The 24,008-nt window shown below is 42.2% G+C and overlaps 1 protein-coding gene across 1 annotated transcript in view; it reads right to left on the bottom strand.

Moving 5' to 3' along the window:
- Nucleotides 1-7,063: 7,063 nt before the first annotated feature.
- Nucleotides 7,064-24,008, bottom strand: part of foxo1a (forkhead box O1 a) — a 34,229-nt gene continuing 17,284 nt past the window's right edge. Inside the window, exons 2-3 of the mRNA XM_039778055.1 lie at nucleotides 11,307-11,498; nucleotides 7,064-10,658 (exon numbers count right to left, since the gene is read on the bottom strand). Of these exons, the coding sequence (XP_039633989.1) occupies nucleotides 9,471-10,658; nucleotides 11,307-11,498 (1,380 nt within the window). The 3' untranslated portion in view covers nucleotides 7,064-9,470. The remainder of the gene's footprint in view (nucleotides 10,659-11,306; nucleotides 11,499-24,008) is intronic.

Here is a 24,008-nt window from a genome sequence, read left to right as displayed (position 1 = left end):
TACTAGATGAAGTGATAGGGTTAATGTCATTCATGTCAGCACTTCACTAGTTACAGGCCCCTTGGCCTTATTTGTTTCAGCTACCGAGCCCTGGAGACACACCTCCAACACCTCAACACACACACACACACACACACACACACACACACACACACACACACACACACACACACACACACACACACACACACATGCTCAGGCTTGCATGATAGCTGGAAAAGACAAGTGTGATAAAGTAGATACAGTAAGTCTTACAATGTTTTTCGTGTGTTTTCCTATTTACATTTAAATTGGTTCAGTTGAGTCCCCCTGAAAAATGTTTAGTTATATAATCAAATCCTTGTGTATGGTATTTTCCAGCCTAATTACACAATCAGAGTTCAATAGTATTCAGATTGAAAATTTAAAGATGTTTTGTACAATAAAGCTCTATAGGTCTTACATTGAAATCACAGACTAACCTGGCAGTGTTATTGAACTAGGTCATCATTGGATTTGATTCAGGATATGATTACAGTAATTCTGTTTGGTGTACTGACCCAATATAGAGTATTTAGCCTTTAACACGTTAGATCAGATATCACTTTAGATGACCAATAAATTGCATGACTACAACACACAGAATGTTGTTTTTGATTATCAATTAATCCTACACATCACCTGATTTAATTCAAACTTTTAATTCCCTCAAAACACTTGTGCTTCAGCTGTAGCCTATATGACTCACTTTAAGACATTTGTAAAGGCTGTTATTATTTTCAGGAATGATTATGAAAGCACGTTATTACAGTAAAACCAGGTTTCAATTATGGACACCACTGTAAAGTGACTCAAGTTGGGCTTGACTCTCAGTCCAGCTTCTCTCGTGGTCAACCTGGGGTTGATCACATGATCACTATGTGTGGCCCTGATCTCATCAGAGATGGCTCTCCTTCCTTCTCTACTTCGCCCTCCTCCTCTTCTTCCTCCTCCTCTTGTTCCAGATCTTCCTCCATGAACTTGCCCTGTTGGCATCCATTGTTCAAAACAGGTGTGCACCGTTTTGCTACGGTTTCCTAGATACTTAGGGCCAGATGACCTAACGCTTTTGCGCCCACTTCAGGCGTATTTGTTTCGCAACGTGCCCGTAAAAGCATGGCGAGGTCTGTACAAACAGGCCGTGCTGAGGTTAAAGCGCAGACTGCCTGTCGATGGGACTGAAAATGGCAAATAAGCTGAAGTATCACAGCGTGCGCTTTCTACGGGTTGGACATGGCGCTGACAACGCTACATTCGCAAATGTACGTATGTATCTGGCCCTCAGAATATTAATCTGAGCCTGTCAGTGGCAAAACAAGCACCTTTGTGAAGGTAAATACAAGCTGGACAATCGCCCTATTAACTAACATTGTGGCTTGTTTCGCCCAACACATTCTCACACCCAACTCGTAAAATAAGGACGTTCGGTCAGGAGCCTTTCTCGTTCTTATTTGACGTTAAAAGTCTCCTTTAGCGTCTCATGTAAACGTGCTTGGGGCGCCCACTATTTCCGGCCCTTTTGTGTGTACGCGCTTTGTCGCGGAACGGGTGAACGGAATCGCGGAGGTTGGGTTTAGGAGAAAAACAACGGGGAAAGACGCCTCAAAAGCCGGGAAAACACACGCCGTAGACGGGGAAACAAAGAAAAACAACGGGGAAAGGACGCCAAAAGCCGGGAAACACCGCCGGAAGGGGGGAAACAAAACCCGAAGTCTCCTTGAGTGAAAGTCCGTGTCTTTTACCAAACCTACCGCCGCACGCAATTTCCCCTTACATACCACTCGCTAAATCTCATCCAACTGCGGCTCTCCCCAGTACGTTACACAAATACGCCGAAGGGTGCCTTTTTCGTCGCATCAGACGCTGAAGGACACTGCCCAAACGTACTTATTTTACGAGTTCGGAATGAGAACGGGTTGTTTCGCCGCTGCCGACTGAAGCGTTCTGGCTTAATACTGGACCAATGTCAAAGATTGGTGTTCCCATCAGTCACTTAGACACAAAAACTAGTGCTGTCAGTTTAGCGCATTATTAACGGCCGTTAACGCAAACTCATTTTAACTGCGTCATTTTTTTTTATCGCGAGATTAACATTCTTTTTGGCCTAGCAAACTTTGCAGTTTTTTTTCACATGCTGTTGCAACAACTAGTAATGTTAGAAAAACTACAACACCACACTGAATCTAGCTAGACCGGAAACTAAACAACAGGCACGCTGCACACACTCGTCTGGGCTCGCGAGCCGTCCAAAGAGTAGTAGGCTAACGTTACGTTTTGAGTAGATGGCGAGCGTGAGACGCCGAAATGCATGCCAATAAGATTCTGAATGGAAAGTTTACTTTTAAAAAGTTGCCAAATGGTTCCATTGACAAGATCAAAGTGATGTGTGTGTTTTGTCGTTGTGAACTGAGCTATCATCGCAGCACGTCCAGTCTGAAATACCACTTGATGGCCGAGCACACAGATGATGCCAATTCTCCGCCCCCCCTCGTCAAAGCCAGGCGACAAAAGCACAAAGCAAGCCCATCCACTTTTCCATGTTGATAAGAGCATTAAAATGAGAAAAAATAATGGGACAAAAAGAAATCAAGGGACATTTAGAATAGATAAAAATGTGCGATTAATTACAAGTTAACTATGACATTAATACGATTAATCGCGATTAAATATTTTAATCGTTTGACAGCAATAACAAAAACATAGGAAAATAGGGTCCAGGTTGAAAAAAATGGTAGTTACCCTGCTCTTTTTTTCTCTTCCTCATTTCAAAATGCTGCATTTTTTTCTTTAACTCATTGTATTTAATTCAATATGTGGGCACAAGGAAATACTTGTTGGAATCTGGATGGAAAATGTAAAAACAACAAATGCAGCTAGAGTGTGAAGTCCGTGGCATATTACTACGTCCTCACACTGTGTCTGTGTCCTGACATGGCCCCAACCGTCTAATCACATTTTGCCTTCTGGCACCCAGGGGAACATAAGGATCGCATATGCCTTTGGCAGGAGTCCACACCCACATTCCTCAGCTATGTGCTCACAACCGTCCTCTCTGCCCCTCTCTCCCTCTCCCTCCCACTTTGCTCTGACAGCAAAAGCTTGGCCCACATTGCTGTGCACTGTAACAAAATGCAAACACTAAATCTTTTCCCCCCCTGGACACGGGGAGGTGAAACATACAGTGTACCACTTCTTGAACTAAGTTGAGCCTTCCAAGCTCTCCTCAAAATGCAAGTGGCAAAACTCTCTTCTGTCATGCATATTCTGGGGTGGGATTTATTGCCTCATGCTGATGCTCATTCCACAGACCTTTTCTTTAGAGTGAAATTCAGCCCTGTAGGAACGAGCAAGAGGACAAAAATGTTAAAGACAAAAGAGTCAAGCACTGGAACCAGTCTAGACTGCAACCTCTTATGAACACTTTTTAGCCAGGGCTTTTTTATGAGACAAGTCCTCAGTGGCTTGTCTAGTTAAAGGTTATCTTTTACTCACAACTCAAAGTCAAAGACACTGGGGCCAGTGAGGCTGTGCAGTTTGCTGTCTGGGGTGACTGGGTTCAGTGGTAGGGGGTGCATGGTGCGGAATGTGGCTGTAAGAAAAAGCCAGGAGGAATCATTGTAGGGAAGAAATGAGACGCCAGAACTCGGAGTGCAGCACACAAGTAGAGAATTTTCTGTCTTTTATACAACAAGCCTCTGCACATGGCTTAAATCTCCTGTTGTGTGGGATCCTTTATCATCCTGTGACAATGCATACTTTCCCGGTTTTAAGTGTGGACACTGCATGAAAAAGTGGGAAATATACTTATTTTACTCTCCAGCTATACTTTGATTTTCAGACTATAGGTTGATAGCTGACAATCCACAATGGCTTTTGCCATCTATAGCTCCTGACTTTTTTCGATTCCAAATGTAACCAATGCTACAGTAGACCTACCTTATGTCACATCATGCTACGCTTTGCTAACAACCCTATGCAATAATAAAAAAAGAAATAAAGCTTTAGTCTTGTGAAGTACTCGTCTTCACTACATGATTCACTTATTCCCCATACCCACACAGAACCCTCTCAACTATGACCTGGAAATGTCAGTAAGCTTATTATGAAAATGTGACCTTAGGCCAGACAACCACAGTTTAGGTATTAGGGTACTTAGTGCTATAGATGAAAAATAATATCCCATATTGGAGTTTTGGGTTTACAATCACTGAGCACAGACTGCTCTGGAGGCTGGACTCAGCGGTAGTGGCTAATATTATGAAGCCTAGATCTAGTAGCTTCCGAAAAAAAGAGCATCACTTGTTTACTTAGCTTATTTTTTTAAGTTTAAACTAGCCACATTAGCCTTTTATCACTCCAGTTACTTTATTGCCATTATAATAATGCATGCATGTATTGGAAAAACTAGAGCTGGGCGATAAATCAAATATCCCGATATTTTTGACCAAATACATCGATGTCGACATTGCAGCGATATTGTAGTGTTGACTATTGTTGCTTTCACAAAATAATAACACAATGAGACTTTTTATCAATAATCATCAATAATGTGGATATAAGGACTAAGTGGGTAAAGGCAAATAATAAAACAGCTAGAACAGTCTGGTGAGTTTAGAAAATAGACATCACTTTTCTGTAATGCAGCCTTTAAAACAAGGAAAAGACAACATTTGTGTCATATCACGATATCCAAAATTTAAGACGATATGTAGCCTCATATATCGATGTTGATATAATATTGGTATTTTGCCCAGCATTAAAGTGCTCATATTATGCTCATTTTCAGGTTCATAATTGTATTTAGAGGTTATATCAGAATAGGTTTATGTGGTTTCATTTTCAAAAAACACCATATATTTGTTGTACTGCACATTGCTGCAGCTCCTCTTTTCACCCTGTGTGTTGAGCTCTCTGTTTGAACTCCCGAGTGAGGCATCTCACTTCTGTTCCATCTTTGTTGTGAGTCGCACATGCGCAGTAGCTAGGTAAGGACTACTAGCCAGTCAGAAGCAGAGTATGAGGGCATGCCCTGACAGTACCTAGGTAAGGACTACTAGCCAGTCAGAAGCGGAGTATGAGGGCGTGCCACGCTAGCAGCTAGGCGAGCATTATAACGTGTGTTACAAAGTGACCACGTTTGTCTCTGAAGTAAAGGCTGGACTACAACAGAGCTGTTTGGAGCAGTTTGTGAACAGTGTTTTCTGTTGGAGATGGTAAGTCCCTTTGGGGGGGACTTTGGGCTTGTAAACCTATTACATGGACAAAAAAGATATATAACACAATAAATGAAAAGGGAAAAGCCAAAAAGCATGAGCACTTTAAGAAAAAGTAATCATTATTCGTGCATATAGGATTTCAAACTGTTGGTTTTACTATTCAAGTTTCCCACCTAGCTTACTTCTATTCTGAAAAATAATGATGTGGTCCCACCACTCTTTTAGACAACTAGGTAGATTACTTCTACTGTATGTAACTTAATGATGTAAGCTCAATAGTGCACTTACTAGCTTTCCACCTCATCTCCCAGCCTTCTTCAGCCAATGGTGACAGATTATGAGCAGCTCTGTCTCTTGGTCATGTTTGTACCAAACCAGAATGGGCTGATATCTTTATGATATCTTTGATATATATCTCTGATATATCTTTGTTATTGTTGAATGACAAATGTGACACATCTTTAACACAGAAGTACATTTATTCAGGTCTTAATACGTTAATATTGAACGGGTTACATATTCTTATTGATTGCAAATCACACCGCACAGTTCCATTGTATTCCTGTAAATAAATTCAATGTAACAGATTTTGTTTTTTTTAATATTTAATGGGAACTCTTCCTTTTGTTACGAGGAGCACTTTGTTATAAAATGTAAGTAAAAGTGCAATATCTTTCTACTCATAAAATTACAAAAATTGGTCCAGAATCTGCATTCTGAGCAGGACTTCTCTAAATATTGTGTTTTTCCATTTTAAAAATGCAATATATCTTTACATTTGTTTTTCTCAGTAATTTGCTTTTTGATGCTATTTTCTAAAAACTGTAGCTAAATACAAGAAATACAACATTGTCAGTTTCTAAATAAACTTCATTTTTTCCCCCCATATAACTATCTGGAACATAGAGTTTTGACAACAACAACACCATAATATCTCACAGCGCTATGTTACAATAAAATATCTCTGTCATAAGTTCAAAGCAAAGAAAAAATATAACAATAGCAACATAAAATTAAGGAATACAATGCATAGATTCAATCATTTAAAAATGTAGAGATATAATTTACTTAGTACAGCTCTTACTTTTAGAGTGAATCCTGTGACACTGACTACATGGATTCATTACAGTTTATCCTGACTTGAGTGACCGGCACAAACATATATAATTCTGAACATATCACATAATAAAAATGCTAAATATATCACTTTGACTTCAAAGGCAAATTTGGCTATAGTACACTATGGCATGTTTGGGTAAGAAAAGGCAACACCTGGCACCAAAGCCAAACAGCAGCTTCTTTAACAGCCTTTTGAAATGTCAAGATTTCATTTGACTCTTCTTAAACCTGCCCCACTCACTGGCTTTCTTAAAAATCAATGTCAGATCATGTGCCATTACTGGCAGTATGCAAGTTTTCATTTCAACCAAACACCCAAACTAATAATCAACGCATTCTCATTACTGGGCTCATATGATATCGTACGAAATGCACAACATGTGTGACAGCCTACCAAATTAGGCGACTGCCGGCCGGTGGTCACATGACACTTAGGTTCAGCCGTCTTTACAGCTAAATTTAGCCGAGAAAAGGTGACTGTGAGCCGGCTGCAGAGAACCGCGCGGTGCCGGTCGTTTCAAAGGCCGTTGCAGTTGAGTTTAGTCAACCAACGGTGAGCGTCACAGTAGTCTTGCATTGCCAGACCTTCCTCCACAGCGCTGCGGAGGAAGGTCTGGCTAGTCTACGGTGCCTCTGCAAAATAGCCTCGGGAAGGCTGTTGGTGGAACATGTGTACGTTCAAAAGTAGTTTTAGTCGTGCAACAGAAAACTGAGATTGGACAGATAGTCTAGCTAGCTGTCTGGATTTACCCTGCAGAGATCTGAGGAGCAGTTAACCATAGTCCTCACAAATCCACCGGAGTTTAAAATTACAACACAAAGAAAGCGGAAGGTACCGGACATCCGAAAAGAGCGACATCTGGCCAAATTACCGGCGTTACCGGAGCGTGGAACGTCGCTGTGTTGTACTCTTATACAGCGGTAGTCACTGTGGTGCATACAGCAATAAATACGTGAAATACGTACGAATTACAGTGCATTCCTTTTTCGTAGCTATTTGTAAGAATGGTTCACGAGAACAGACTGAACTAATTTAAGAACTTTAAATAAAAACCTGCATACTCAGCGCCCTCGACAGCACATGATCAGACACACGCTGATATGTGTGGTTTCTGGATAAATCATGCAATAATTGACAATAATGCAGAATAAGCAGTTTTAGTTTGTTATCTCTAAACCACGTGGTCTTTCAGCCACCGAACCAGTCGACTTCGTTAGAAGCAGTCATGTTTACAGACACCGTCTTCACAAAGGTAGCCACAATCTCGGACACTATTTGTGACTCGGTATAATAAGTCACTGACAGGCTGACAGGCTCATTGTTAGTACAGCGATAAGTGGGAAAAGCAAGTCAGAAAATGCAAATATACATGCTAGATTAAATACTTAACACTTAGTGGCGTTTTTTTCAGGGGCTAAAAAAATAATTCAAATAGACTAGTTATTAAGAAGATGATTGGAGCTATCAAGTCACGTTACCTTTATGCTATCAAATGTTGAAAAAGACAGAGCTGGGTAGAGGTAGGAGGGGCAGAGTGAAAGTGGAGTCTCGTTCAAAGCAGTTAAGCTGGTTCTACTGACAGCATCAGAGGGCTCTTTTTGGACAAAAAGGAATCGGACTGTACTGTTTAGATCAGTCACACTAACCTTTTTGAGACAAAGAAGAACATTTATTAAAAAAAAAACAGAACAAAGTTCTGAAACTGAACACGGGACAGGCTGGTTACTCACAGTGTCTTTAGTGACAATCTCTGACAGGTATGGGACTTCAGAAGCACTGAGAATATCTTTTATCCACCAACCTGCCTTGACCTCTTAACATTCACAGAGCTGCGAAGCGTTCAGGAAACCCTAACAGTGACAATCTACAGTCACTTGTTTCTTCTCAACTTCTAAAAAAACCCGTGAAAGCAGGATACTGGAAATAAAGACTTCACTGTACTTTTCTTCAAGACTGCTGGATTTGAGTATCTTCTGGACCGTAGACATTTTACAATAAAATATAAAACCCTTCAAGCCTGCAGTCGATGTCTACTTTGTTAGGCACAATAAATAGGCCCCTGTGGTATTAAGGTTCAGAGTGACCAATGACTCAGAACAATTCTGATGTCTGAGTGCAGCTTATGCACCAGCATAAATCTATATTAACCACAAATAATTTAGGTCTCAAATATATACTCATATATACTCTACTACTCTATACTCAATCCAGTAAACATCTACTACATCATTGTAATATACATTCTTAATGTATGTACAAGAAATCAGAAAGTGTGTAAGCATTTTTACAGCCTGATTGAGAAGAATCCTCAAGCACAGATCGGTCCACTCGACACGTGTGTTTGAAAGAATCGGATCCAGTTTCTGCTGCCTTGACGTTTGCTTCTGCTCTGTAAACACTATTTACAGTCTTAGAAAATACACTAAGATGCCTGATTTTACAAACCGTATGGTGACACTATGTACATTCGGGCAACAACAAAGCGAGTTATTATGTAACATCGTCCGAGTATCCCTTGAGAAGTCTCTCACTTTACGTCATGTCAGTCCACAAACACCCATGAGCCAGATTGCCTTCATAATTCTTCCGTAGTGGTAATCAAGGATCACTACGCTGTACATACAAAAAGTTGGATTGTGGAAACACAGTAAACATTGTGGTATGAGTTGGTGCACTTCTACAGATTGTGCTGCTGCTGTTGATGATGATGAGATAAAGTTGTCTCTTGCAAAAAATTCACAGACACAACCGCTGTATAGTATCTGTAACTTTAGTGAGTAAACCGGAGAGGCGTGTTTCAGTTTGGCTCTTATGTTAAGGCAAAAATGTTTGGCACTTAGTTTGTACAAATTATTTGATATTTCAAAAATAATTCAGATTTCATCTTCACCATTTCAGGGGCTCTAATGGAGAGGCGGCCTCAGCTGATCACGACCAGTCTCAGTCTGCTGAAGTGATCCGAAGAGTATTTTTGAAATAGAAATGTTGATGGTCCAGTAACTGCAGGAGAGGTTTGGTTGAGTATTAAACATCCTAGGATACACTTTTTTTTAAAATATATTCTCAAATGAGTTCTTATGGCGGCTTTTACCAAAACAGCAACAGCACTCTAGTTTCTACCCTGAGACCCAGCTGTGTGTGGTGGTCTTCACTCCGTGGGGGAAACCTTGTTGGGTCACCATCGGATCAAAGTTGAAGTCCAGAGAGTCCCCGTCCATCAGAGTGTCATGGAGAACCGTCTCCATGTCAAACTCAAACTTCTCGATGGACATGTCGTCCAGGTCGCTGGGCAGCTTCTCCGGGTGCAAGGGCTGTGGCAGGCCTGGTCGGCCGTATCCGTTGGTGTTGACAGGGAAGAAGCCCCCAGGCATGCCTCCCGCGCTGAGGTGGCTGGAGAGGCCGTAAGGCATCTGCATCGGGCTTTTAGCTATAGGCAAACGCGTGGTGACCCCGCTGTGGCTCAGGGACATGAGCAAGCGGCCGTTCATAGCCGGTGACGTGGCCCGGGCCTGGCTGTGCACATTGTGGGGGTGAGTGTGAGAGAGGCCGTGCAGGTGACCGTTCCCTCCTCCCATGAGTTTGGCTGCATGCTGGCTGCTGCTGTATGGCGGCAGCATGCAGCCCCCGCTGGACTGAGACACCACAGTGTCCACTGACGGCATGAGCTCTCCGTGCTGGTCTGTATCGGACGTCAGCAGCTCCTTCAGAAGCCCCGCGGGGCAGCTGTACTGGCCCATCCCGGGCCCGAAGCTGGGCTTGCTCTCGGTCAATGTCTGCAGCGGCATTGGCGACAGCGTGTTCATTCCTGCTTGGCCGTACCCACACTTGCGGTACTCCTGCTGAGAATGCGCGACCATGCTGGGGGAGCTGTAAGCGGGGTACCCAGGGCTCGGCTGCATCATCGGAGAGGGGGAGGACTGGGAGGAGCCAGGGGTCGTCGCCCCTCCTCCGACCTGAGAGTTGTTGGGCGAGAGCAGGTTCAGGTTGTCCAGAAGGTTCTCCATGACATTCTCCGAACTGTGTCCCAGAGAGCCTGTCATCTCTGTGAGACTGGGCAGCGTGGCTGTCATCTTGGCCCCGGGGGCTCCTGGGTAGCCCATATGCACGTCTGCCTCCACGAGGTCATCCTCAGGCATGAAGGGGGAGAGGCGGCCGCTCAGAGTGCTGGCGTTGGAGCTGGTCCGAGGCCTGAAGCTGTTCCACGCATCAAAGTCGTCGTTGCTGTGGGAGTTGGGGCTGCCAGGCCACTTGGAGTAGGAGCCCGGGCTGTCTGCGCCTCCGTCAGGGCCGCCCTGCAGGGACAGCTGTGGGGAGACAGGGACACTCTCAGCGTACCAATAGACATACGGTATGTGCCAGAGACAGTCAGGGTAACATATGCTTTGGGCAGAAACCACTGGCAATAAAACACAGGGTTTAGCGGTACTAAAAATCTAACACAAAAGTAATCGTGCTAATAAATATTGCATCAATAATGAGACAATATTACAGACACGACGACTTAAAGAAACAATAAGAAAAAAGTTAGCGGTGTGCATATGACTACCAAACATTGAATCATTCAGAGTTCATTTCCTTCTCCTCTACTAGGCTAATTAATGAGTTCAACATTTTTTTAATAATTGTTTTTACTGTAATGTAGCCAGTAAAACCAAGAAAAGACCAATTTTGGCTTAGAATATTACCCAAATCCTGTATGATGTCTGGTCTTTATCATGATGCATTATGCTGACATATCAACCAGCTCTTTAAAAACCAAAATGATATTTGATAATAATTGATGAAAACACTCTAATCAACCCCCACTGACCTTTTATTTGAAAAATAGACAAATAGCGTAGAGACAATTGAGATAAAAGAAAATCTTGGCATGGTTCAAAAAATTTAAAATCAGCGATGTCGGAGCAAAAAAAACATTAGATGTTATTTTTTTTTTTTTTTAATTCATGTACCTTCTTCTTTGCTGCTCTCCCTCTGCTCTTGGTGAACTTGCTGTTGTTGTCCATGGAGGCTGCCCTGCGTCGCGGGGACTTGCCGCTCTTCCCGCCCTCCGGGTTTAGCATCCACCACGAGCTCTTCCCCGTCCCCTCATTCTGGACGCGAATAAAGCGGCTGTGCAGCGACAGGTTGTGTCTGATGGAGTTCTGGAGGAGAGGGACAAAGAGGGAAGCTGGGTGAGGAGCAGAGATTTGCGTTTGCCCTTTTCCCAGAAACACCTCCGGTCTCCTTTAGCGCACAAGTGCAAATCCGTCCGTACAGGTGGCTGTCTTTTAAAAACACACCTGGCTTCAGCTGAATTACACAGGAGAAAGGGGAGATCTTGTTTAAGTACTCAACAATCTCATGCCATGCGCATTTCAAAGAAATGCATGTGCACACACACACACACACACACACACACACACATATTTTATTTTTTTCTTTGTCTATGTGAGCTACCTTAAATGTATATGCCATGCAATATACTGTAATATAGAAATTTGTTTTCGAGATATTTTTCTATTTGCTTGGTTTGTTTTTAATAATTTTTTTTTTTGTCTTTTTTGTAATTTAGTTCTGTAAGCAGATATTGTTGTATCTATTTTGTTTTGTTTTATTTATTTTATTTTCTGTATATGTCATGAACATTTTTTATATTGTCTGATTAAATGTTGTTTTTGGACCCCAGGAAGACTAGCTGGTCGTCCCGGCGTCAACTAATGGGGATCCTTTTAATAAATAAAATACACACACACACACACACACACACACACACACACACACACACACACACACACACTAGATAATCAATAAGTCAAGAATCAATAAATTCACTCCATGAGCAATACATCCTGAACAGAACAACATTAAGGATTAAACTGCAGCCACTCTTATCTCCAAACATACTGTAGATGTGGGCCTTTATTTCCTTCCCAAAAACAGAAGGGCCCATTGTAAAACGCTCACATTCCACCTGACTACGTGTCTTGTCTGAACCAGCACAGAATCAAAGGGAGGAAACAGACTAATCTTTCCTCCTTACAGACACATTAATGCTGCGCTCTAACGTTGCTTAGTGACACCCCCAGTGGAAAAACTAATTTTTGTGCAGGAAGCTAGTGAAGCATTATTAAAACACAGCAAACACGAGAGGGGATATTGGGCAAACGTCTGCTAAGCAAACCAGAGAAAGTGAGCCACCGTTTCTGTCCTACTTTACTGGAACCACTGTAGTGACAGTACCGGGGGCACTTCAGACTTGATTTAGTTTTATAGCTATAGTTATGATTTCTAAATGAACTCTAAATCAACCCAAACTGTTATTGAAGTGACCATTCACCCTCAGAGAATAATTTACACTCTGGCTCGGTATCGTTTTGTGTCCAGGCCACAACATGAAGTAATGAGCCTTGGCCAGACGTTACTGTGCATGCGTAAAGCTTGTTGTTTCGGAAGAAGAGGCTGGAACTCCCGGCACACACACACACACACACACACACACACACACACACACACGCAGAGCTTAGCGTGCAGAGTGGCTCACGTCATCAAGCCTGTTCCTGCTGTGAGTCACTGCTTCACATCTGGTTCACAGTCTTCACCTCTGCTTCTCCTCATCTCTACCAGCTCTTCTCATTCTTGACTCTGAAATCTTGTCCTACGCAGCAGTTATTTTCATTGTTGATTCAGTTCTCGACTTGGTAATCAATGATTTGTATAAAATCAGAAAACCGTGAAATTTGCTCGTCACAGTTTTCCATAGCCCGAAGTGATGTCTTCAACTATTGATATTATTATTGATAATCATTTTTACACTAATATAAAACAGAGAAAAGTAGCAAATCTGCATTTGACAAGCTAGAGACAGTAAATATCTGGCATTTTTGCTTCATATATGACTTAAATTAAAAGAATGGTCAAAATCGAAGAAGGATTGTTTTTATATAGCGCTTTTCTAGTCTTAACGACTACTCAAAGCACTTTAACATAGTACAGGAACCATTCACACACATTCATACACTGTGGCTGAGTGTGCCGTACAAGGTGCCACCTGCTCATCAGATAAACAATCACACACATTTACACTCCGATGGCACAGCATCGGGGGCAACTCAGGGTTCAGTGTCTTGCCCAAGGACACTTCGGCAGGGCCAGGGATCGAACCACCAACCTTCCGATTGGCAGGAGACCTCTCAACCACTTAGCCACAGCCGCCCCGCGATATCCTGACTTTGAATCCCTGGTATGGGTCAAGCTCCTAACCCTTGTGTTGTCTTCCCGTTGACCACGTAACTTTTAGTTTTTTTTCTGGCTAAAAATTTTAAATGAAAACTTTTTTTTCAACATTTTGTCACTTTACCCAACATTTTTGTTCGATTTTTTTTCCAGTTTTTTTGTCACTATTTACGACGTTTTTGTCGATTTTTTCCAGCGACTTTTTGGATGTTTTTGTCGATTTTTTGTCACTATTTCCGACGTTTTTGTCGATTTTTTTCCAGCAATGTTTTGATGTTTTTGTCAATTTTTTACAAGCGATTTTTTTGTTGATTTTGTCCAGCAATTTTTTTGATGTTTTTGTTGATTGTTTTCCAGCGTTTTTTGGGATGTTTTTGTCAATTTTTTTCAGCATTTTTTTTAATGTTTTTGTCAATTTATTTCTTGCGTTTTTGAAGCCTTTTACAACATTTATGTCACTTTTTTTCTATGTTCTTTTGTAATTTTTTTGTGAACTGATCATATTTGTTACTTGTGAAGAGTAATGGTTGGTTTATTTTCTTTGACAGTTTGGTTGAAAAAAGCCAAACATTTCTGAAATGGAAACTTCTTTTTAAAAATGGGTCAAATTTGACCCAAGGACAACAGGAGGGTTAAAACACTGCATCCTACATTTTCCAAAATGCAACTTAATTCCGTCTTTTATCAGACCCATCACCGACTCCTCAATGCCAACATCTTTCCAACGCCACAACCCCAGTTTGTAACGATGGCTTTTAGTTTAAAATTGTATGTCTTGAGCCCAAGCTGAGATAACCCTGAGATAACCCTGATGATGCTCCCTCAAGAGCCACAGAAGATTGATTGAGATTGAGTGTTTTGAGTAGGACCCCTCGTGATAAGTAATCTGACCTCCAGGAGTAAAACTGGTGGAATCCCCCTTTAATTATTTATCAGAAGTGCTGTTGACAAACGTCCAGACAATCAATTGATCAATTAAGTGACTAATCTGCTCTATCAAACACTCCAGCCACAACACCCTCTTTTCCTTTTCCTGTTTAACATTCAACATCTCCTTCTCTGTATCTACTTCTCCTTCTCTCAACCTCTTTCCTCTCCTCCCTGAAGGAGCTGAGACGCTCGGGCTCACACATGAATACAATTCTGAATCAAATGACCTGACTGCTTCAGCCAATAGTCTCAGGCTAGTTTGCATGATCTGAGGACCGTGACAGCCCTTCCCTGATTAGCCTAGCAAATGCTCCCCCCCCCCCTCGCTACACGGGTAGCTATGACAAAATGCGAGGAGTAAAGTCTGGTCATGAGCCTCTCTTTCCCATGACCGCTAAGAGTGCTGGTAATTTCAGCTGTGCTGCAACAAAGAATGACTGCAATGTGAGTGCGGACGCCGGGATGTCCTGCTACAGCCCTATATCTCCCTGCTGAAACTCCCAGCTTAAGTGTCTACTTTGGAGGCTCTGGTTTCTCTTTTGGCTTATTATACAGTCAATATGTTGGGTGATGTGGCGATGGAAAACATTTGAAAAAAATATATAAAAATTGTCTTAATGCAAGAGGGGGGGGGGGTGTACTTGAGTACAAGTGAAGGGTCATAAAACCTGCTCTGATGGGAAATACCAAAACTCGGCAGAACTCGGCGTGCTGTGTGGGGAGTGTGGCTGAGGGTGTCTGGGCCAATGGAAAAGCCTCGTCTCCCACTGTGTGTGTGTGTGTGTGTGTGTGTGTGTGTGTGTGTGTGTGTGTGTGTGTGTGTGTGTGAGAGAGAGAGCCAGCCCATGTTTTTAGTGCAATGGCAGTACGACAAACAGCAGCGCAGTATGGGTTTGATTTTGTTGCTTTCTCCACTGCAGCCAGTGATACTGTGGTTTCAAAACACACGCGATTTGGGATGAACACACACGCATGAACACACAGTCAGACACTTAGTGAAACAAACACACACACACACACACACACACACGGACATGCATATATGAATCAAAAACAGTAGACACATGGCTTGCTACATTTGTTAATTTACTTATTTTACTTGTTTTATAGATTAATAGATAGATAGATAGATAGATAGATAGATAGATAGATAGATAGATAGATAGATAGATAGATAGATAGATAGATAGATAGAGACTATTAATCCCAAACTGGGGAACCAGAACACCTTAAACATATACACAGAAGGAATAAAAAACCTATACATACATAGTATATACTACTTTGTATGTATATATATGTATATACATACTTTTTCTTTGGGATCCGGCAACTGTATGTGACACTGAATTATCTCTGGCCGCATTACACAGGAATTTTAACATTCCAGCTAATCACTGTGTGCAAAGTTCAATCGTAATCAGAGCCAACTTGTTAGTATCTCTTAGGAAACAGTAAAGGCAGGATTCCCAGCCAGGCAGCCATTACAATCAACATTCCTCAGCAAGGTTACAAAACCCGCAATTTCACAGAAGTGAACTCTGATAACCGTCGCTCAAGGGCAGTTATATCTTGTGTTGTATAAAAATATGACAATAACACCGTCCAATGTCAAAAGTGAGAGTTTTTGTTTCTTCCCACAAAAAGAAAATGCAACAAAATAATGGAGACAGCTTTGGAAAAGAAATAAAAAAAGATTGTGCAAAGACAGAGTAGCCTGCAAAATGATATCAACACATCCAATGTTACTTGCAATGATTACACAGTTAATGTGGAAAAGAAACAACCTTTTTGTTGATTTGAGGAATCATACTAATCATAAGAAATGGTGTAATGCTATGAAAGCAGGCCTGACATTACTGTAACTCTGAAGGCTAGTTTAATGTAGCCAGAGATAAGAAAAAGACTGTTCTCTGTTCTGCCTCAACCCGCCGCGAGATGCACCACCTTCGTTCTCCGAGTCAACGGAACAGAGCCGCGGCGCTGGCAAAACACGAGGAAGTGACCACATGAAAGTGGACTGTGACAGGAAACAGAGCTGACTTCCTGCCTTGCAGGAAACACGGCGGTCGTGAGGCAGAGAAAAAGGCATGGAATGTGAAGCCGCAGCGCCGTGAGCCAAGTGGACATTGCAAAAGGAGCTTTTGGCCCCCTTTTCCAACCCCGCCCCCGCCACTGCCAGAGAGTTTATGTTTAGCGACTGGCACTAATCCCTGATGTCACACTATATTTGTTAAATGAAAGTAATGCTGTGGTGCCGTTGTCGTGTGACTGCTGAAACGTTTAACTGGATACGTCACGACTCAACAAGTGGCTGTAGTGTGGACGTGTGGATGTGCGTGCATGCGTGCGTGCGTGCGTGCGTGCGTGTGTCGTGTGAGCAGGAGAATGTGTTTTGAGTGTAGGCTATTTAAGAAATAGAGAAAGAGGGGTGTGTGTGTGTGTGTGTGTGTGTGTGACAGAGTGGGCAGGGATCAGTAAAGAACACACTGTGCTGGTCTGAACTCCCTCACTGGCAGCACTACTGAAAGGCCACAGTGTTTGCTACATCACCCTCTCCTCCTCTCCACCTCTTTATTTCTCCTCTCCTTTCCCTCTTTTTTTATTCTCCTCTCCTTCTTACTTTTTTTTTATTAGTAGAGCTTTATTCAAGTTTTACAAAATACAAGTTATAACTAGACAAACAGTAGGCTACATATCATACCAGAAAAAATTAATTAAAAAATAAAAAAGAATAATAATTAATAAAACAATAACAAACTTAACTAACGAACAAACCAGTTCTAATGTGCAAAATACACCACTTTATGAAGGACTCTCCTTCTTACCTTGTCTCCTCTCGCCTTATTCCTACACATTTCTTCTCCTCTCTTCTATTCTGGTCTCCTTCTTTGTCCTTTCCTCTCCTTTCATCTTTTTTTGTTTCCTTTCCTCCTCTCCTTCTGTCCTTGTCTTCTGTCACCTCCTTCCAACTCCTACATCTCCTCATCTTGTGTCCTTCTCCTCACCTCATCTCATCTCCTTGCCTTCCTTGTCTTCTCCTCTTCTCATCCTGTTTCCTTTCTGATCACCTCCTCTCCCTCTCCCTCTCCTCTGTTTCCCTTCCTTCACTTCTACCCTAGCCTGTGCTCTCCTCCTGTGTTTCCCCTGCAGACAGTAGCAAAGTTCCTGCAGAAAACTGGAGGCAGACCGACGCTGGCACACTGACCGAGGTGCTGACGCTCTCAGAGCTGCTCAAATGTCAACTTGTCTAATGAAAAAAATCCCCAGAAGAGCGCTACACCACCTACTTGCAGGGCTGCTTTGAATCAAGTGAAGCCACAAGTGAAACCTCAGCTGCAAACCCATACACCTATAGGTATAAAGCATCTGCAGCAATGCTCCCTCCTCACGGACTGAAAGCGTGCAGCAGGTACAAACGCAAGCCACCAGCTCTCTGAGAAGTTTCACACACATGTACCAGAGATATGGAACAGATGAAAGTGAAATTATGTGGTTTCCCTGCACTATTTCCACTGAACTCATTCGAGAAACGGTGCTGTCCTGAACAAGCTTTTTCACCTTTTGTTTCCCAGGTTTAACCGTAGGTGTGTTTCAGCACTGTAACTAGCTATTTTCTGTGTAATCTGTCTGCGGCTGGGAGGAGGACAAACCTATAGAGAGTGTAGTGCAACATTTCTAACCGCCAAAGTAAGTATCCCTAAAGCTGTAGCTTGGTCATGTCTGGAGCTTTGTGCTGAGTCCGACTGAGTTAGAGCAGAAAAGGTGTAAACCTGTTATTAGCCTAACACCATGCTCAGCAAGTCTGGCCACTTAACAACGACACGGGGCTGAGCGCACAGCTCCAGGTGAGATGGCGGGGCGACATGTGACAGGGGAACTACCACTCACTGAGTACCGCTCTACTCGCGAAGTCATCAAAAGATACACTTACGGCAAGGTTATTCCCCTCCGTGTCAGGGGCACTTAGTATTCCGTGATCCAGAGGCCGATTACAACTGATTCCAATAGATAATGAAATCAGGTCGGCTGAAGGTGCTGCGTTGTGGTGAACTGGCTGTAGAGACTGAAGTGATAACTCCCGGAGCAAGGGTAAGAGTAAGAAAGAGAGAAGAGGTAATAGCTGTTTTTATAGAGTCGGTTCTTCTTGGCTAAAGATACTATGTGTTGACCCAACTTCAAATAGGTTTTTGGAAAGCTGTTTGAAAAGTTTTAAATCTTTCTAAACCCAACTACCTCAAAATGGCCATAAATCAAATGTAACTTTTTTTTTTGGGGATTTTCGCCTGGTTGTTTAAATGGGGGGATTTCTGATTTATTAGACATCAATGGTCAATAAAGACAAGATCAAAAGACTTGAATTGCAAGACTGCAGCTAAATTTCGCCTTAATTTGCTGAATCACAGAATTGGCTGAGTCATAAGATATTCATAGGCTAGTCATAGTCATTGGTGTAATAGTTTAAGCGGGTATAGCTTTACAGTATTTATCTATAGGGTGATCGTTTTAGTCTGAAAATGAAAGGACACTGTTAGGGCGTTCTGATCTTCGCACATGCTCAGTTACACACAAGGAATCTGGCTCACACACACACACACACACACACACACACACACACACACACACACACACACACACAAAATAAAGCAATACACCTTCACATTACCCCCATTCGCGAATAGACTGCGAAAACTTCGTGTGTTTGCAGTTTGATAAGTTATCATCAGCACCAAAATTGAACTGACGAAAGATAATCACTGACCTATTTACTAAAGTCAATACAGCAATGATCATAAAAGGCACTGGAAATAAAAAGCAGAGCAAAGGAAATGTAAAGCCTTGGGCCTTTTTTATTATTATTTATGCTCTCGCTTTCATTAAAACAGTCCGGAGAAAAGGAAATGATTGTTGTCATTAATGTTGCGTAGCAGCGAGCACACAGCACATCGCCTCAGGTTTGACTAGTCAGGGATGCATAAATGTGTCCAGTGTTATAAAAATAAGTCTGTTTTGCCACAATTTCTGTAAAAAACAAACAAACAAAGAAAAACAGTCCCAGATTAAAAATGGAACCTGACCCCGAGGGCATGGTTCGAACCCGAAATAGATAATTTCTGCCCTCGCCCTCGCCCTCCATCCCAGCCCTTTCCTAGTCTTCTTTTCCTCCCTTGTCCTTTTCACATGCTCCTCTGGGACATCATGCACATACACTACTGGCCACAGCTGATCTCACACTCGTGTTGCAGCAAAAAGGCTCCCTTTCTCACCAGCTGATGTCAACTTCCAATCATTCAATTTGGCAAAGAGAGGAGGCCTAGACACAAAAGCGCTCAGTGTGCAGCTCCTTAAATTCACTTTTAGATTTCTATGAGCCCAAGTAGCAGTCTATGACTTCCAGGAAAGTGCCTCTTCAAAATGGTCATTGTGAGATGCTGAGTTATATGACCATCATAAAGCGCAGATGGAAAGGCAGAAAACGCAAGTCATGCAGAAGCAAATCTGTCTGCAAATGTATTTACTGACGGCCTCTTGGCAGGATCTCCTTTTCACAATCCTCTGCAAGGAATCTGAGTGCACACACACACACACAGAGCTGAACTTGGAAGCCTGAGCGGATGATGATTGGTTAAGCTTAAGATTGATCGGTCTCACAGACGCTGCAGACAATTGATAAATAGTCTGTAAGTGGTTTTGTGCATACGGTGAGAAACAGCAAAGCCGCTGACACTCCAGGGTCTTTCATCGCCGTATGATAGTGTGAGACGAGTGGCGCAGTGGAGGGGCTATTAGCGAACTTCCTGCTGCATTGTATCCGCACAGGAAGAGCTGGCCAGTCCTGATACTGATCCCACTAATGCCTCTGGTTTCTATGCAAAACACTGCCGAATGGGACCCTGGTAGGTGCAATGCAAAGGGACAAGCTGAAGCAAACAGTGGGTTCAAGAGCCACTACTTCCTACTCAAAACTCTGTAGTCTGACTGGGCAAAACAAGAGGAAAAAGGAAAGAGGGGGCCCTTGTCCAGGTAGGCTTTTCCAGCAGGATTACAATGATGGATAAAGCTCTTACTGTACATCTTAGTAACAGTTCCCCACTTATGATTTGCCCTCATTATGGAACAGAACTTGGTGAGAGAATAATACATCATCTGCCATTTCCTCTGGTTTGGCCAAGGTCTGACATTTGGACAAATCACTCCAAAAGAAAACTTGGCTTACATTAAAACTTTAAACAATACATTATTATTATTATATTATAACCAACAAGTCAAACAGAACATTTGTAAGAACAGTTTATGCTTGTTTGCTACAAACCTTAAAGGGGAACTATGCAGTTTTTTTAAGCTTACTTTACCTTAACTGAACAGCTTCGGAGTAATTGGAATGGTTATATGGTTATATTTTTTTTCGGGTTGAATGATGGTTGTCTAGCTCCCCTCTAGCGCCTGTGAGCAGAAAAACCACCCTCGCAACTTTCGCCAGCCTCAACGTCAGGAAGTATGGCGTGAAATCAGGTCTCGCCATGTAACGAATTGCTTCACGGCACTGCACACATACACGCCCCATTCAGGAACCGGTTAACAAGGTAGTGATGGAGTTTTTCACACAATCGTCATGGCTGAGCCGGCTAAAAAGAAGCAGAAAGCTAGGAAAGCATTGTCGGAGGAACAGAGAAAGAGGAAACGGCAGACTGACCGAGAGAGGAGTCAGACACGAGTAAACATCGGAGCTGCCAAATATCTATTCTGAAGCTGTAGGGGGAGCTCTAGAGAGAAACCTGCCAGCAAAAAGCGAAATGGAAAACAAAAAAAAATGGTGAAAACTGCATAGCGCCTGTTTAAAAATCCAATTTGGTTTTTGCTCTTCCCCTTTGCCATTTCACTAGGCCAATAAGGAAAGGATGACAAGTTGCCAACAGCCAATTCTATGGCTATTAAAGTGATGGTTTGGAGTTATTTCACCCTAGGGTCCTTTGCACCATGACCTCGAGCCAAACACCCCCCCAGAAGCTTTTTTCACCTGGGTCTTACATTGGAGAGCATGAGTAGAGTTTATCAGCTGAATACGTTAGGCGGAGCTAATCGGCCAGAGTTCATGACCCCACTAATATGTTCGAAATGATACCAACGCTTGTTACACAGTACATATAGGTTGTGTACTCATTAAACGATGGATTGAAAAGTTTGTATACACCAGAAGTTTATGAACACTTTCCTGCTGGCTTCTGCTCTCTGTTGTTGTTGCTGCTGTAAGACGAGTGCTTAGGACGCGTTACAAATTACAACACCGAAAAGAGATGCAACAAAAATATTTTTTAATTTAACTTATTTTTTAAAGTAAGTGCTGTAGTATAACTTGCAGGAGACAAGTAATAATTGAGGTAAGTTTGGAGACATTACCTTATTTAATCATTAAATTAATAAATATTTTTGTTGTATCTCTTTTCGGTGTAGTAATTTGTAGCCGGCCCTAAGCACTCGTCAGCAGCAGCAGCAGCAGCAGCTAGCAGAAGAGAGCAGGCAAGTGTTCATAAACTTCTGGTGTAGTTAAAAACTTTCCAATCCATCATTTTATGAGTACATAACCTATATGTACTAGTGTAGACGTTTGGTATCATTTCGGGCATTATTAGTGGGGTCATTTATGAGATACAAACGTGGGTCCATTAGCCCCTGCGCTAAGCTATTCAGCTGATAACGCTACTCTACGCTAACTCTCCCAATGTTAGACCCAGGTGAAAAAAGCTTCTGGGGGGGTGTTTGGCTCGAGGTCATGGTGCAAAGGACCCTAGGGTGAAATTACTCCGAACCATCACTTTAACAACTGCAAGAATAATGTAGGAGCATTGTTGGCATCAGTGGTGAAACTATGAAGTCATTCTAAAAAAATAATACCGAATTCATGTTTGCTGATTGGTTCTCTTCTCAAGCTCTTAATACGTTTCAGCTCAGTAAGCTTCAAATCAAATCTCTTTTTACTTCATAACAATGGCCAAGTTGTCAATTTAAATTAGCATTTAGCTGCTCTAAAGTTGTTGAAGAAATGAGAAATGTGGACTTATTGCCTGCTGTCCTATCACAGCTGGCTGATAATTCAATATGATCATTTATTGAGTTTTAATGCCATTGCATTGTAAAGATACATGATCATTTCATGTTAGCATTTTACAAATGTCTGCTACACAGCAAACTGCAAATAAAACTAATAAAATAAGTTATTGAACGTTTGTTTTAGCCCTCAACTGCTTTTAATGTTTACACTTCAAACCACTTTCAGTTTCAAATGTTTGTACTTCTCTGAAAAAAATTGTGATTTAATGCTATAAGAAATAAAATAGTTATAGTGGTTACTGCCCTTGTGTCACCTGCAAGACCCATACATGTTGGCTGCATTGGTGAGACAGTGACTCACTGACTGATGATTCACATTACATTTTGTATTTTCTTCTGACTATTCATATGTTGTTTCTGATAAGTGCAACTATAATACTTTTAGAACAATGTCCCAGCAGCGTGTTAACGTGCTGAGTTCTGTCCTGTGCTCGCTGATTTCCTGACTCAGAATTAAGCAGCACACAGCTCATGTGTACAGACAGGGACCGGGTTGTGCTGGCTAAGCTTACCATGCTGAAATATGTGCATGTGTTGCTATGTGCAACACAATGTGAGTCTGTAAATGCACAGAGCTGTGTCTGTGGAGCGGGGATATTTTTCGCCTCTGATCAGCAGAGCGGCTGGGTTGGGCTGCTGCCTGCTCGGCCTGGATAAAGATGCAGTGTGTGGACCACTGCTGGGTGCCTGTGTGGCGGACTACGCACGAGGGTGGGTGGAGTGTTTGGGGGGGGTTATATTGTGCACGCCTGTTACCCCAGTTCAACCTGGCAAACACGGGGATATCCCCAAGCTGTTTTCATAGTGGGATGTTGATTCCGACAATAAATCTCCATTTGGTTGCAGAGTTGAGAGGATTTCTCGTTGGTACATGGTTCTGTGTGGTTTTATTACACTGTAAAGCACTATATAAGTGCACTTCTAAACTGTCTTCATGAAAAAATGCTGTATACAAACAATGTTTGTAATGAGTCAAAATAGTCAAATAGAAATGTCACCAAAATTAAACGACATCACTGGCATATTAGCACTTAAAAAAGTTTTAAAGATGGCTCATATTGGGCTATCATGATTCTCCTAATCCACTATTCGATTTGATGTGACTATTTTAAGGTCACAATTTGATTTTTGATTAAAAAACATTTATTTTTCAACAGGGACGGCAATGCCACAATAAGAGCCACTAGTTTGCAGAAGGGTGCTTTGCAACAACAGTTTGAGTTTCTCAGAGATTACGAGGTGCACCTGAATGCACCACTAGTTTAACGAGGTGCACATAAAGGCACCATGGAGTCCAGTTGGAGCCCACGTGCTTTACCTTTGTTGTTTGTTTCCGTAACTCACTCACAGGGAAGGCAAAATGTTGCCACGTGCTTCAGGGAAGCAAGACGATTTTCTGT

Source organism: Perca fluviatilis, chromosome 2 (assembly GCF_010015445.1).
Source record: "Perca fluviatilis chromosome 2, GENO_Pfluv_1.0, whole genome shotgun sequence".
NCBI lineage: Eukaryota > Metazoa > Chordata > Actinopteri > Perciformes > Percidae > Perca > Perca fluviatilis.
The sequence above is the reverse complement of the archived record's forward strand: the minus strand, read 5'-3'. Positions and strand labels throughout refer to the sequence as shown.